The 14,620-nt window shown below is 39.0% G+C and overlaps 1 protein-coding gene across 2 annotated transcripts in view; it reads right to left on the reverse strand.

Annotated features, from left to right (window-relative positions):
• LOC127965604 (serine/threonine-protein phosphatase 6 regulatory ankyrin repeat subunit B) overlaps positions 1-14,620 on the reverse strand; it is a 28,062-nt gene that overhangs the window by 3,078 nt on the left and 10,364 nt on the right. For both annotated transcript variants that reach the window (XM_052566471.1, XM_052566470.1), the window contains exons 2-25: positions 14,203-14,286; positions 12,386-12,464; positions 12,063-12,133; positions 11,647-11,847; positions 10,840-10,927; positions 9,993-10,135; positions 9,690-9,902; positions 9,538-9,616; positions 9,333-9,447; positions 9,162-9,244; positions 7,862-7,925; positions 7,450-7,518; positions 5,863-6,003; positions 4,188-4,253; positions 3,880-3,991; positions 3,507-3,575; positions 2,156-2,357; positions 1,989-2,076; positions 1,758-1,875; positions 1,428-1,647; positions 1,257-1,344; positions 1,080-1,163; positions 617-762; positions 419-501 (exon numbers count right to left, since the gene is read on the reverse strand). In XM_052566471.1, the coding sequence (XP_052422431.1) occupies positions 419-501; positions 617-762; positions 1,080-1,163; positions 1,257-1,344; positions 1,428-1,647; positions 1,758-1,875; positions 1,989-2,076; positions 2,156-2,357; positions 3,507-3,575; positions 3,880-3,991; positions 4,188-4,253; positions 5,863-6,003; positions 7,450-7,518; positions 7,862-7,925; positions 9,162-9,244; positions 9,333-9,447; positions 9,538-9,616; positions 9,690-9,902; positions 9,993-10,135; positions 10,840-10,927; positions 11,647-11,847; positions 12,063-12,133; positions 12,386-12,464; positions 14,203-14,286 (2,706 nt within the window). The remainder of the gene's footprint in view (positions 1-418; positions 502-616; positions 763-1,079; positions 1,164-1,256; positions 1,345-1,427; positions 1,648-1,757; positions 1,876-1,988; positions 2,077-2,155; positions 2,358-3,506; positions 3,576-3,879; positions 3,992-4,187; positions 4,254-5,862; positions 6,004-7,449; positions 7,519-7,861; positions 7,926-9,161; positions 9,245-9,332; positions 9,448-9,537; positions 9,617-9,689; positions 9,903-9,992; positions 10,136-10,839; positions 10,928-11,646; positions 11,848-12,062; positions 12,134-12,385; positions 12,465-14,202; positions 14,287-14,620) is intronic.

Consider the following 14,620-nt stretch of genomic DNA (forward strand, 5'->3'; position numbering starts at 1 on the left):
TCAAAATGTGGGATTTTTCTATCTGGCACAATTTTATTACTTGATAATTATATGAAGTATTAAAACCCCATGACTACAGTTACACATACAGTAGGTGTCTGCAATACTTAACAAGTGGAATTTTTTTACATTTTTCTGGTTTTGAAAAGGCCAAACTATCTTTTTTTATATATATATTTAAATGTCACTGATGTGAATATATCATTTCTGGGGGGATCAGGAAAGGTCCACATGCTGGGACTCATACTCGGGATGCCTGAAGCACAACAGCGCTATATGTCAGCGCACTGGCATTTTAACAAAATGACAAATTTTGATTATAACAAATTATAAAAATGATTATGAAAGATCACTGCCCCACTGCTGAAACTGAAATTATAGAGACTGATGGCCATGGCACGCAATGGGCTGTACTTACGTTACTGCAGGCTAGATGGAGAGCTGTATTGCCCTTCTGGTCAGTCAGATTGAGGTTCACATTGGCACTAGTGAGTAGAGCTTCTGTTTAAAACACACGCCACATTTTGCATAAGTGGATTCAGTTGAGCTCATTTTCATACTTATACAAATGAACAATGGCATAATTCAAATAAAAAAAAAAATGGGGAATACAAACCTACGACTTCGACTCTTCCTTTCTCTGCTGCCATAATCAGGGCACTGCGCCCTGATTGGTCAACCTCATCCACAGATGCACTATGGGCCAGGAGCAGCTGAACACAGTCTATGTGGCCAGCAAAAGCAGCTGCGTGGAGAGGTGTCCTGATAAAGAGGGGCAGCAGTTCTTTATTTAATAAATTGTTTTACTATTAGCTCTGATTCTAATAATGAACACAAACAACTCATTAGAAACATTTCAATTGTCAGGAATATCTAGCCAAACTAGGAAAAGTTTAAACAATTTCTTTTGAGAAATATATTGTTTAAAATTGTATCGGTGCTACTCTTTTTTGTTATTTAATGCAGTTTAAATAGCTTAAAATGTGTTTTATTTTTTTTTTTCAAAATTTGTAGTTATGAATTTATTATATTCTATTACATCTAATACGGTTTTCTCTCTTCACATATACCAAACTAACCTGCCCTTTGAGTCTTTGCAAGTTGCAATCTTTGATCCCATGGCTTCAAATAAGAGGTTGGCACAGGTCTCATGGTCATTGACCCTGCAGGAAAGAGGAATCAGAGACAGATGAAGCTAAAAGATAAGAAGAAGTGAAAAAAAAAAACGACAGAAAACAATCTCACAACAGACATACACAGCACAATGAAGCGGGGTGAAAGGGTTCCCATCAAAGTGACGAAAATCTCTTTGTTCGAGTAGGACCTCCACACAACCCTCATGACCTACGAGACACACAAGCTACGTTCAGTTTATTGATAAATAAAAGCATCTTTTTAAACTCATAATGGAGACTGTTAAAACCAACCATAGTAGCAGGCCCAGTGTAAGGGTGTGTATCCCTGGTTGTCTCGTAATGGAGGTATCGGGGATTCAGAACATGCAATATTGAGCAATTCACTCAGCCAGGACGCGTGACCCCTCGCTGCAGCCAGGTGGATGGCTGTCCGACCCCTGGAGTCTCCCTGCAGCACAGATGCCTCTAGCTCCACCAGCGACTGAACACATTCCTCCTGTCCACACAAGAGCTGAGAGACAGAAAGAGAGAGCTTTTATAAAAAAAAAAAAAATAAAAAAAAAAAAAATAAAAAAAAAAGTCCTTGTACATGAATATGTTTGACAACATCAGATATCTCACCCCCAGGTGCAGAGCAGTCAGACCATGATGATCAGCCAAGTCCACACTGGCCTCACGCTCCAATAGAAGAGACACAGCATCCACATGACCCCCCATCACTGCCAGCATTAGAGGGGTCCTGCAAACACAAACACACATAGAACAAATACCCATTAAAGCACTCTCAAGTGCAAGGATCTCCTCAACTGTGTTTAGAAAGAAAGAAAGAAAGTTATTAAATGAAATACTCACTGTCCCTGAGAGTCCGCTGTATCTACCAGATCTGCATTATCAGAGTCTTCCAGCAGGAGGCGCACGCATGACGTATGACCATTCATGACTGGAAACAAACTGAGTGTATTAAATACCGCAAAACAAATGCACAGCTGTGTAATTTCCATCACACAGAAGTGTAATACCTGCAAGGTGGATCGGTGTACGTCCCCGGAGAGTATCTTTGCTTCTCGGTGAGGCCCCGTGGTTCAGAAGCGTGAGAGCGCAGTCAGTGTGACCCCGGAGGGCAGCGAGCGCCAGTGGAGTCCGACCCACCTCATCCCCCTGATCCACCTCGCAGTGACCCTCCAGGAGCACTTCTAGAGCCTGTGCATGACCATGGTATGCCTGGAAACAAACATATGTAGACCAGCTGTCTGAAAACACATCACATGTATCATTAAGGTTAGGGCCTGTCTGTAGTAATTAAACCTTCTAAGAGTTTCCAAAAAACATCCAAGCTGTTTTCCTATGCAAAAGTTGGCTTCAGGATGGGTGGTAGCCAAGGTATTGATATATGTGACCCTGGACAAAATCATAAGGGTAAAATAAAAATACCTTCATGAAACATGATCTTTACTTTAATATCCAAATTATTTTTGGCATAAAAGAAAAACAGATACTACAATGTATTGTTGGCTATTGCTACAGATATACCCGTGCTACTTAAGACTTTAGTTTTGTGGTCCAGGGTCACATATTTTTTTGATAAGGTGATATAACGTTTTTATTACACAGCTCTGTGGAATACTTGATGCTGATTGGTCAGTCGTGACATTCCGGATTATAAGATAACTTACAAACTGGTAAAAAAAAAAAATAACTTAATTCTTTTATTGCCATGATTATTTATTTCATGAATTCACACTTGCATATAATAGCTGAAGTATGATAATGCGTATTTGGCGTGCTGTCCGGTGAAGGGCTCCGAGCTTGGGAATGGCCCGAACCTAGAGTACCCCGCCTCCCCGTATAATTGTAAAGTGAACTCGAAGTGAGGAGATGGGGTGGAGCTGGGATGCTGTTAAACCGTTAATGGATAGAGGTAAGTCAGCTGTATTTATACAATGGTGTTGATTAACTTGATTGTGCTCCACCGGTGTTGATTAGGCTAAGTATCTGACGTGCTCCTCCCGAAATTTGTAAATAAAACATCATGTGGTGAAATGTTGTGTAATAAGTGGTTTGACTGCACCGTTTCCCTTAAATGTCCATCTAGTTTGAACTTGCCTCTTGCTCGCAATTGCTGTGTTCTTGGAAGCTTTGCGTTCAAATATTTCAGCTCAAATCAATATTTCATGTCTAATTATTTACTTATGTGGCAAGTAGCCGTGTGATAAGCAGGATAATGTACATCCAGCCAGTTGTTATCTCAGAATAAACCCTGAGAGGGTGATCAGGACACCGACGCGAAGCGGAGATCTACATTATCCTTTACTTAGCATGTTGTTATGTGGCTGTTAGTGTGTGGTTGTACAGGTGTAAATTTGGACTCACGGCCAGATGCAATGGGCTTCTGGTTTGGCTGTTCTCATCATCCTGTTGGTTCTCATCTCTGTCCAAAAGCTGAAATCAGATTTCATCTGAATTACAGCTGTTCACATTAAACTCAATCAAAAGCTATTCTGAGTTAACTGGAACACATTCATTCTTTCACTATAAACATTTACACCGCACCAGCAGGTGGCATACAATAGGTTCAACAGAGTGCAGGCATCAGCAAGCATATCATTTTACAACACATGAATGAAACCACAAACTGGACTAAATTAATTTGCATGTTAGGTTGCCCATTTAAATCTAATATAGTTGTGACAGTAGAGTGCAGATGGAGGTAGTGCAATCACTGAACATATATACGTCTCCTCACCAGTTTCAGACAGTGTCTGTGGCCGTACGCTGCAGCATAATGAACAGCACTGTAGCCCTGTTTATCTTTGAGTGATGGGGCAGCACCATTCTGCAACAGGAACTCAAGACACCTGCACGCACAAAAATAAATATATATTGAAATGATGTATATGCACTACTGTGGAAGTGAAGAGAGGAAAAATACACTTAGGTTGTTCCAGACATGAAATGATGAGGTTACAGACGCACGCAGACACAAACACCCAATGTTATGGCATCAGAGCATTACACATGTGAACAGACACCGAATCGAGGCAGAGAACTCACAGAGCTGCCTCCTTCTCCTTCTCAGCTTGAACTCCGTCACTCTCTGGTTCCAGGACCACACGCCGCCTGCAGAAAACAATAAATCACACACACCTCACAAAAAATATTACAAGCAGAGGCTCTTACTCAACTCTTAACAATTAGTAAAAATTCATTGTAGTATCATTATTTGAATATTTCGGAATCAATATTATATTTTGTAATTAAGGAGTAAATATTTATATAAATCAATAGTTTATTAATAATTAATGTATTATGCAATAACTGTGGTATCCTGATATAAAAAAGATACTGTGGTTACCATCTCATTACTCATTCACAAAATTCTCTATGCTGGTGAATTCTGCAAGTGAATTTAATTAAACTAAGCACGAAGGCGTTTCCCTTTGCCATATCAAGTTGACATCAACCCCCCCTTTTCGCACATAAACAACCCCAATGACAGGAGACTTAAAAATAGCCCGTGGTTGCCATGGTAACACAGATACGTGTTGGTGTAGCTGCTAGTCGTCTCTGGAGATGGGGACCGCACTCGATTTCACCTGCTGCCTGTGTCTACCTCACATTTAATTGGGTTAGACATGCATTTACAACTGTCAATTACCTGGTGTTTGGCCATAACTAGCTCCATTTCTGTACTGGAAACTACTCATGTGGGGATTGTGGAGTTTTTTTCTCCACCGCTAAAAGTACAAACTACGATTAGGGTGAAGGATGGTTTAGATTTATGAGCTGCAGTTTTCCAGTGAAACCCCTTGTAATGTCCTGCTCCAACATAAGTCTATTAGTCTAGTAATGTTTATGTTTGCAAACTGAGCGACAAATCAACTTTCCTATTGAATCCTCTGAATGGAGGAGGAATGGCTGTTTGTGCAAATTAGGGCTTCCCTCGATTAAAGATTTTTCTGGACGACTAGTAATCATTAGTTTAAAGACTATGGTTGACTAATCACATGTTTATTAAAAAACCATTGAAATCATAATAATGAGCCTATCACTGCCTATATAGCCCAATAAGAGCTCAAGTGTACACAAAAAGCTCGCCACTGCACAAAAACAGTAAGGAGGCCGCTTTAACATTTTAATGATTTATTGATAAACTACTGCTATCTTTGTGTTTTGGCTTAAGAGATGAAGTCAGTGATACTGAATCTTCCTCTCCCCAGAAGTGATGTGCCTGTATCCATGTTTCACATGGATTAAATAATCTGTGAATATTTGTTTTCCATTTGAATTGATCATTTGAAAGTAGATTATTTCTCTCTCTATAGATATATTTTTACATCTGTAAGGCAAGTATACGTAGAGATTCGGTTCGTTTTTTTTTTAAGTTCATAAAGACTGCAGACGGCAGAAAGCGCATCCTGCTTACTTTCATTATTTTGCACGCACATAAAAAAAGATATATTTACGGATTCGAAGGATGTAATACTCTTATCTGTATGACCAAAAATGACAGAGTATTTTAAGAGCAAGTAACCGCATTGGCACCTACATCTGTCTTGCAGTAAGTGTTAATGATCTGTGCGTCACAGACTGCGTGACTTTGCCACTTCCTGTGGATTTTTATTTCTGTTACTAAGAGACTAATAAAATATTGGCTGATCAAGCCTCTTCTTGTAGACTAAAGGTTAGTCAACTATTAGGGTGCAGCCCTAGTGTAAATGTTGTATACCTCCGGTCCAGGTCAGAAGCAGCAGCGTAGTGCACAGCAGAGCGCCCCCACTGGTCAGTGGCATTAATGCAGGTACCGCAGGACACCAAAGTCTCCAGGCACTGAAAGTGTCGACTAGCTGCCGCATAGTGGAGAGGGGTCCTGTCATCACCCACAACAAAAGAGAGATGGGGGGAAAAGAATTTGACAAATAATTTAATTAGTACAGTAGGAAAGAAATTCATTTAATGTGTGCAGTGATGACAACAAAATACAAGTTTTCATGAAAGTGTATTTAATTTTTAAAGAGATATAATGAATTTATAATTAATGACAATGAATATAATTTATATTCATAAATTATTGAAATTTTCAAAAAATAAAAACACAATGAAATCTGAATATATGTTTTTTAAATGTTACTATATGGCAAAATTATGATAAAGTTATCCATTGAGCCAGCATTTTAAAAAGCTTAACAATTAAAGGGGTCATATGATGCTTTTTTAAAGATTATTATTTTGAGTATTTGGTTTAACAGAAGATGATGACATGCTTTAATGTTCAAAAAACACATAATTTTTCAAATACTGTACATTATCGTAGGTCCTCTATGCGCCGACTCTCTCAAACGCATAGTTTTCTACATAGTCCCTCCTTCTGATAAGCGCAGTCTGTTCTGATTGGCCAACTGAACCAGTGCATTGTGATTGGCCGAACACCGCAAGCACTCGTCGGAAATGTAACGCCCCTTTCCATAATTGCGAGCGTCAAGTTTCAAAATAGATGTAAAGACAGTTAATAATGTCCTTAGTTTTACCATCAGTTCAAGACCAAAAGGGGAACAGAGTCGCATGACAGACATAGTGATGAAGCTCGTATGTGTTTACAGTACACAAGCCACAGACGGTTAAGACAGCTGACTCAACTGTCTTTCTCAGTCTCTCTCGTGCACACACACGCGATGTGTAAAACTCTGCATTTGAACAGTCCATAGCAAATACTTAAAGGGTTAGTTCACTCAAAAATAAAAATGATGTCATTAATAACACACCCTCGTGTCGTTCCAATCCCGAAAGACCTCCGTTCATCTTCAGAACACAATTCAAGACATTTTAGATTTAGTCAGAGAGCTTTCTGTCCCTCATTTTTGTGTGAACCTGATCTCCCTGATAGGGCTGTTTCAACACTAACAGCATGCGGTTACTGAAACCACGCCTTTTCTTTGCGTGAACATTTGGGCGGCATTACGCATATATTTCCTCTTCCACTTGGCAGAGTCTAAACTTTGATAAAGAATATCTCTTTGGATTTGAGACTTTAGTCTTTGCAAATTTACAGATCTTCTTCATGCACCGAGAGCTTGTAACACTCCAAAGAGAAAGGAACAATTGAAACTCCATCATATGACCCCTTTAAAACATTATTTTGACTTAATGCTTAACAAATCTTTAAAAACACCAAAAAATTTCAAGAAAATTTGGGATTTTAGACAAATTCTCGCACTGCTCCTAAATGGACTGAATAGCACAGATATTTACATTATGTAGAAGTTTTAGAGAATTAGAGAATCCTCTTGTACATGTCTTGTGTTCACCAAACACTCACCTTCCATGTTTGTCCCTGCGGTTATGATCGGCTCCACTGCTGAGCAATAGCTTCACACATTCCACATTACTGACAGAGAGATTGAGAGAAAAACAACTTGCCATGAGCTGGTATGTGGACAGACAACAGGTCCGACAATACTGACATTTGTCTGAACAATGGATAAGGTAGTCATTAGGAAAGGTCCAATCACCTTACTGGTAATAACTCTACATGCATATCACTACAGTGTGTATGCGCACATGAAATGTACACTTTTTAAGTCTGATTTCAGCTAAAAAAAAATTTTTTTTTGATTTTATAGATTTTCTTGCCATTCTGAAATACATTTTTGAAAAGTAAGCAAACACCAGCACATATTTTTCATGCCATCCAACAGGCAAAATCCGAATCCCAAGACAGACAGACTCACCCGCCCGCAGCTGCAGCATGCAGACACGTCCTCCCCAGGTTGTCTGGTGTATCGATCTGGAAGCCTGCAGACAGGACCGAGTCATTACTGAGAGGGCACATTATGCTATACCTCCGTCCTGTAGAGGAATGGAAGTATTGGAAGGAAGTGCATGGAAGAGGAAAGTGCCCCCAGACGCAGACAGCCAGAGTACCAGACCGCAGGAGGGGAAAGAGTGACACGGGGGGGGTCCAAAAAATAGACAGTGCGAGAGGAAGAGAGACATAGAGAAAGGATGTTAGTTCAGGATAAACAAAGACAGTGCACGTAGGATAGATAAGACAAACACACGTCGCTAACACAAATGTGTGCAACCAAGCAGAACAATTCAAAAGTACAGATACAGCATCTACATTCTAATGCAACAAACCAACAATCAAGAGGCAGAGTTAAGAAAGCACACAGATATAAGGGCATGCCAGACCAAAGCAGAGAGACATAAGGAAAATTCATGCTCATCAATTCAGATACAAAAGATCTATAACTCAAAGTTAACCTAATTACAGAAGGAACAGCTGCAAAATATTCCTTCAACATAAACAGCAATGTATTAAATAGTCTAAGTCACATCAGCTTGAGGGATTTTTCATTGTTTAGAATTTTGTCCCCTTCTCATATCAACATAGACAATAACCAAAAATATGTGGACCATACCAAGCTTTTACTGAATATTTCATTTTAAAAACCATGGGCATCAATGGGGAGATTGTTGTAACAGCTTCCAGATTTCTGTGAAATGTTTTTCACTAGATGATGGAACATGGCTGCAGGGATTTCTCCCATTTAGACACAAGAGATTCAGTAAGGTTAGGAACTGTTGATTTACACATGTCATGTCAAAATCACCCGGTGTGGATGTGAAAGCTTTCAAAGGGAAATGGACTTGAGAGCAATAAGAGCTCAAAGTACCGGCGTGCGATTTGTGGTCAAAGAAATTAATTTGAACATTTTCCAACAAACATCATGTCTCTGGAAGTCAGAAAATAATTTAAACATACAGTACCATTAAAAAATTGGGCTCACCATGATTTTTGTATTTAATTAATACTTAATTGACAATAAATTGAGAATTCTATTTATAATATACTACGGAAAGAACTGGAAATAATGAGGAGAAGTGATGAGATCATGACACATCCAGAGACATATTCAATCTTGCATATTCTGCATGAGCGCTGTGTCAGAATGTTTTTGTATTCAGCCCAAAATGATTTGCACCAGGTTTTCAACCTGTAGCTTGATTCAGTGGTGAAGTCGGTACCTGAGGAGAGAAGCTTCCGGCAGCAGTCCGCATGAGCATTTAGAGCGGCCAGATGCAAAGGAAACATGCCGTGTACTCCTCTTCTGCAGAGAAAGAACGAGCATATCAGAAACCACAAGAAATTATGATTTACCAAGATTTTCAACAAAGATTCCAAATAAAGAGTCAAACCTAGTGCAGTCAGCTCCACTCGTGATTAGGGTGTTTATTAAAAGTTCATGGCCATATCGAGCAGCGACATGCAGAGGAGTGTTTCCATCCTTATCGACACAGTCAATCTCTCCACCTGTATCAGGAACACGCTTGTACTCTCAGTCTACATGCAAATCAGTCACAGGCTAACAGTAGGCTTCAAGCAGTCTAAAAACAGCTTTACCGTTTTGGATGAGTGTCTGGGAGCGTGTGAATCGTCCATGGACTGCCGTCAGATGAAGAGGGCTTTTACCATCACGACTCTGAGGAAACATGAGGAAATGTTTAGCAGCAGATTTGCACTGTCTGTCAAGGTTTTGTCCTAGATGGACATACTTGGACATTGACGTCAGCTCCACTGTTGACCAGGAACTCCAGACACAGGGCACCATGAGTGGACGCGGCAGCAAAGTGCAGAGGTGTGAAACCCTTGTTATTCGGCTGACTGACATTAGCACCGTAGTCGATCAGCTCACTGACTACTGCATCTTGTCCATTAAAGCAGGCCACATGCAGCGCTGTGTTCCCAAAGGCATTGGCTTCATCGATCTATGAGTAAAGCATAAGAAATAGTAAGCTCACACTAGATGTTTTTCCCATGCTCACTTCTCTATATGTATCTATTTGCATCCTGGGTACCTCTACAGCAAGGCTGAGCAGGTGTTTCACCACAGCGATCTGACCGTTGGAAGCAGCAGCATGTAGAGGGGTGTATCCTCTCTTGTCTTTGCAGCTGATCTCGGCCCCTTGACTCACCAGTAAACAAACCACTTCTAAGTGACCTGCAGGAGTATGGAGAGAAGCTCATGAAGACAGGAACACAAACAGTTCACCTCAAAATTAAAATTATGTTATCTAACTATGTTAATCTTGTCCATAAAACAAGCTCCAAAAAAATAAGTATTTTAATCTTTATATGAGCAATTTCTTTCAAATCTAATTAAATGTATGCATCATCTTTCATGTCAAATTCTTACATTTAATCAACAAATTGCATTAGAATAATAATATACTATAGGCTGTTACCATTTAAATGTAACCAGTACTAACAAAATCTATTTCTGCACTGCAGAGATGGCGTCTGATTTGGCATTTAGACATTAGTGAATCATTCATTCAAATAATTTGTTCAAGAAAGCTGATTCATTCAAAATGGCATGTGACTGTCTTTATGAATGTTTTTTGCACTTAAATTATTTGTTTAAAACACAGATTCATTCAGTAACAAAACGATAAATATCTCTCTTACTCTCAGGGTGTGTTTATGCAAAGTGACTGCCATACTTGATTATGCCGACTTGTGCATCATCATAATAACATTTACAAAATTCCAGCAGATTATACACATCGTACATCCAAATTAGCATGGACTAATTTGATTTCTGTCTTATTTGGAGCTAGACAGCCCTCAATAACTATTTTTTTGTTTTGAAATGGAAGCAGGGTGAACAACTCCTTTTCAGTTTTTCTAGGATTACTCCCTCACCCATATATGCCGCCCAGTGCAGTGCACGGCAGTCTTTCTTGTCAAAGGCATTGATATTGGCACCCTTGGCCAGGAGAAGGCTAACCATCTGAAGAGAGAAAGTGCAAAGTGAATAACAGTGATAAGAAATGGAGGAGAGAATGCTTGTACCCATCTCAATAGGCAATAAAGCTTGAGTCAATAATGCGTCAGTAATTATAGGTCTCCTGAAGCTCTTATTGTGTGCTTCGTATTTGTGTCACAGTTTATATAATGACTTAACCATTCTGCATTCAGCAAATTTCAAGCTTATGTTGACAATGCAATGCAACAAAACTAAGTCTGTTCAGTGGGCATGTGAATCTGACATGACATGGAGGCAAACATATATTTATTATAGCCACGACTTAATTTAATCTAAAGAATCAAGAATTTGTTCTCTTGTTTTATTAATTTTTTCTCTCATTTTAGTTCAACTGTGGCCAAAATGTACTATTCGCCCTCTGTTTTATTTAAAAGTTCCCTCGTTTTAGTAAATTGTGGCTTTTTTGTTCCCTTGTTTTCATAAAACCAGAGAATGAATTAGGACAATGTGCTCATGATTTATCAAAATGAAGAGGCAAATTAGTAAAACATGGCAACAATTTACTAAAACAAGAAAATGAATTTGTACTGTGTGGCTATGATTAAACTAAACACATTCATAAATATTAGAAATAATTTTTTTATGTCTGGCCACAATACATCAATTTTTCCCCCCTGTCATGTGTGGGGCTCTGTAGTATTGCTATGTGCCAAGCTAAAATTTTTGATTTTAACTTGCAGTACCTCTGTGTGCCCATTAAGGGCAGCATGGTGCAGGGCGGTGCGTCCCCCACGATCCGAAACGTTGACGCTGCTCAGAAGCGGGATGATGACCTCAGCACAGCGCAGAGCCTTGTTGGCAGCAGCGACATGCAACGGAGTCTGCCAGTTCTTATCCCGTGCGTTAACATCGGCAGAATGACGGATCAACACGCGAACAGCCTCCTAGATTTGTATAAAGCAAAAAACTTTACTGTGTACTGCAGGCCAGCTGGGATACGATTGACCAATCGGCATCCAGTGTTGGAAAAATCCCATTATAATCACACAGGAGCTGCTGCATATTATTAGCCTTGTTTTACAGGCATCCTGCTGTGTGACAACATTACGCAACATCTGTCTTACTCAAAAGTGTGTGTGTGTTTAACAACTGATCCTACCTCGCTACGTGATGCCACTGCCCTGTGTAGTGGAGTCAACCACATGTTGTCTTTGGCATTGACTCGTGCCCCTACAAAGAAAAATCAAACAATGAAAACCTCAATAAAACGTAGGACTCTATATGATGTATTTGTAAAGGATTAGTCCACCTAAAAACTAAAATTCTGCAATCATTTACTAAAACCATACTTTACATTCCATAACAGATAAAAAAAAAATGGACTGGGTTTTGAACATGCATTTATTTTGTAGGAGATGCTGTTCTATGGAAGGGAGGTGGGAAGGGAGTGGAGGGAGAGAGAAAGAAAGAAAGCAGCTCTACCTGACATAATGAGGAGCTCCGTGATTTCAGCATCTCCGAGGAAGGCTGCTGCATGAAGGGGAGCTCGCTTCTCAGTGTCCTGAGAGAGAATGAAAAAAAGACAGCTGGAGAGTCAGACACATGGACAGAGAGGATGGAAAGACTGTTCAAAATGAAATCTAATCATGTCTGTTAGCTTGGACCCATCTATATGCTAGTGCACTCAAAGAAAATGGAAATAGGCGGTAGCACTTTCAGCTTAGCTTAGCATAGATCATTGAATCTGATTAGACTATCAGCATCTCACTCAAAAATGACCAAAAGAGTTTCTATATTTTTCTGCAGCAGGCACAGTGATATTACGCAGTGCCTGTACTATTTTCAGGCGCTGTGTAATATCACTGAACCTGCAGCACCCATAATATGGCAGCAAAGTTCCTTGACTATTACGCCAGAATGAGAATATAGTTCCTAGTCATATCAGCCTAGAAAATAGCAACTTTTCAATTTTCCGTTGGTCTTAGTACATAATGTAACTACAGAAGAGTGGAGTTTTAAACAGGTAAAATATAGAAACTCTTGAGTCATTTTTATCTATGCTAACCTAAGCTAAAAGTGCTACAGTCAGACCCGGAGATTGGGTGCATGGATTCGATAATGGTAAAACTCAACTGTTTAACTCTAGGGGAGTTGGAATATTATTATTATTTTTTTTAAGTGTAGGGTTCCTTTAAAAATAAAGTTGATAGTTGATACACATTCAGAATTTAATTTATTCCTGTAATGGCAAAGCTTCAGTGTCTTTAGTGTCCCATGATCCTTTTAGAAATCATTCTAATATGCTGATTTGGTGCTTAAGAAACAGCAATGTTGAAAATTGTGTGATGCTTAATATTTTTCGGGAAACCGTGACAGCAATACATTATTTTCAAAGGATGCTTTGATAAAAGTTTAAAAGAGCAGCATTTATTTGAAATGGATATGTTTTGTAACGTTATAAATGTCTCTGCTGTAACATTTGATCATTTTAATGCATCCTTAATAAATAAAACTATTAATTTAATTCAAGTAAATTCTTACAGATGACAGAAATGGTCCATCTTGAACTTATAGGTGTAGAAACAAAATGTATCCAAAAATCAACAAAATGCTCTACAACAACATAACAAACCATATTTTGACAGCTGTGGCATAAACAAAAGGCTATTGTCTAATAAAAAAAAAAAAGATGAGCCCTTCGATAAGTCTCACCCCAACTTCCTGTTTCAACAGGAAATAGGCTACAGCAACACTAGAAATATATATGTGTCTGTTAGTCCATTTAATGTGGTCTTTAGTACATTACATTATTTTTAAACACCAAAACCTTCAAAAAATTTTCAAGTCCCACTGTGGACTGCAAAGTTTTTGCAGATAATTGGTCACTTCTGAATGCAATATGCTGTCATTGCAAGCGATCCACAACAAAGGAGCATTGAGTCGCTCTTTACAATCACTGATGTAGATGTCAGTGTGTGCTAATGTGCTCACACACTTGCGGTGGTGACATCTCAGCCTGAAATCATGACTTTGACCAGCGGCTCTATAGAAATCATTTGGACAGCAAGCTAATTCTAGCTGGAGCCATTAAGGCAGACACAGTGAGACACGTAGAATAAATAAATATTCTGGATGAAGAATGGCCCTGAAAACTGTTTTGTGTCCTGTTGCCTTTACTGAGACAAATGTATTTACATCTCTGGCTGTTGTCCAAAGGATTATCCAAAAATTGTGCTGCGAGAAACAAAGAGATGAGATATAGTCGTGTGAGTAGAAGAATAAAAGAAACTGATCCATACCAGTGCATTGACATCTTCTGATTTACATATGAGCACACGAATTTCATCGGGGTCTCCATTAAAGATGGCTTGGACGAGGGGTGGCTGTGAAAAACAAGAGATTATTTAAACATGGTTTTAAGGAATAAATGCATGAAGCATCACTGGTACTATTGCTCAAACTTAAATCAACTGTATGTAAGATACAGTCACAATCCTCTATGCACACCTTGGAAATATAATCACCATTGGCTAGTACATTTTTTAGTTTACTTTCCAGACTGATATATTATTTCACACACACACACACACACACACTACAATCAGCTTATCTTTGTAAAATGGCACAGATTCTTAAAACTTAGCTTCTTAGTCAATCAAGCATTATATAATGGTATTATGATAATTAAGAACAATTTAATGATATCACTTTAATGAT

The sequence above is a fragment of the Carassius gibelio genome, chromosome B9 (genome assembly GCF_023724105.1).
Source record: "Carassius gibelio isolate Cgi1373 ecotype wild population from Czech Republic chromosome B9, carGib1.2-hapl.c, whole genome shotgun sequence".
Lineage (NCBI taxonomy): Eukaryota > Metazoa > Chordata > Actinopteri > Cypriniformes > Cyprinidae > Carassius > Carassius gibelio.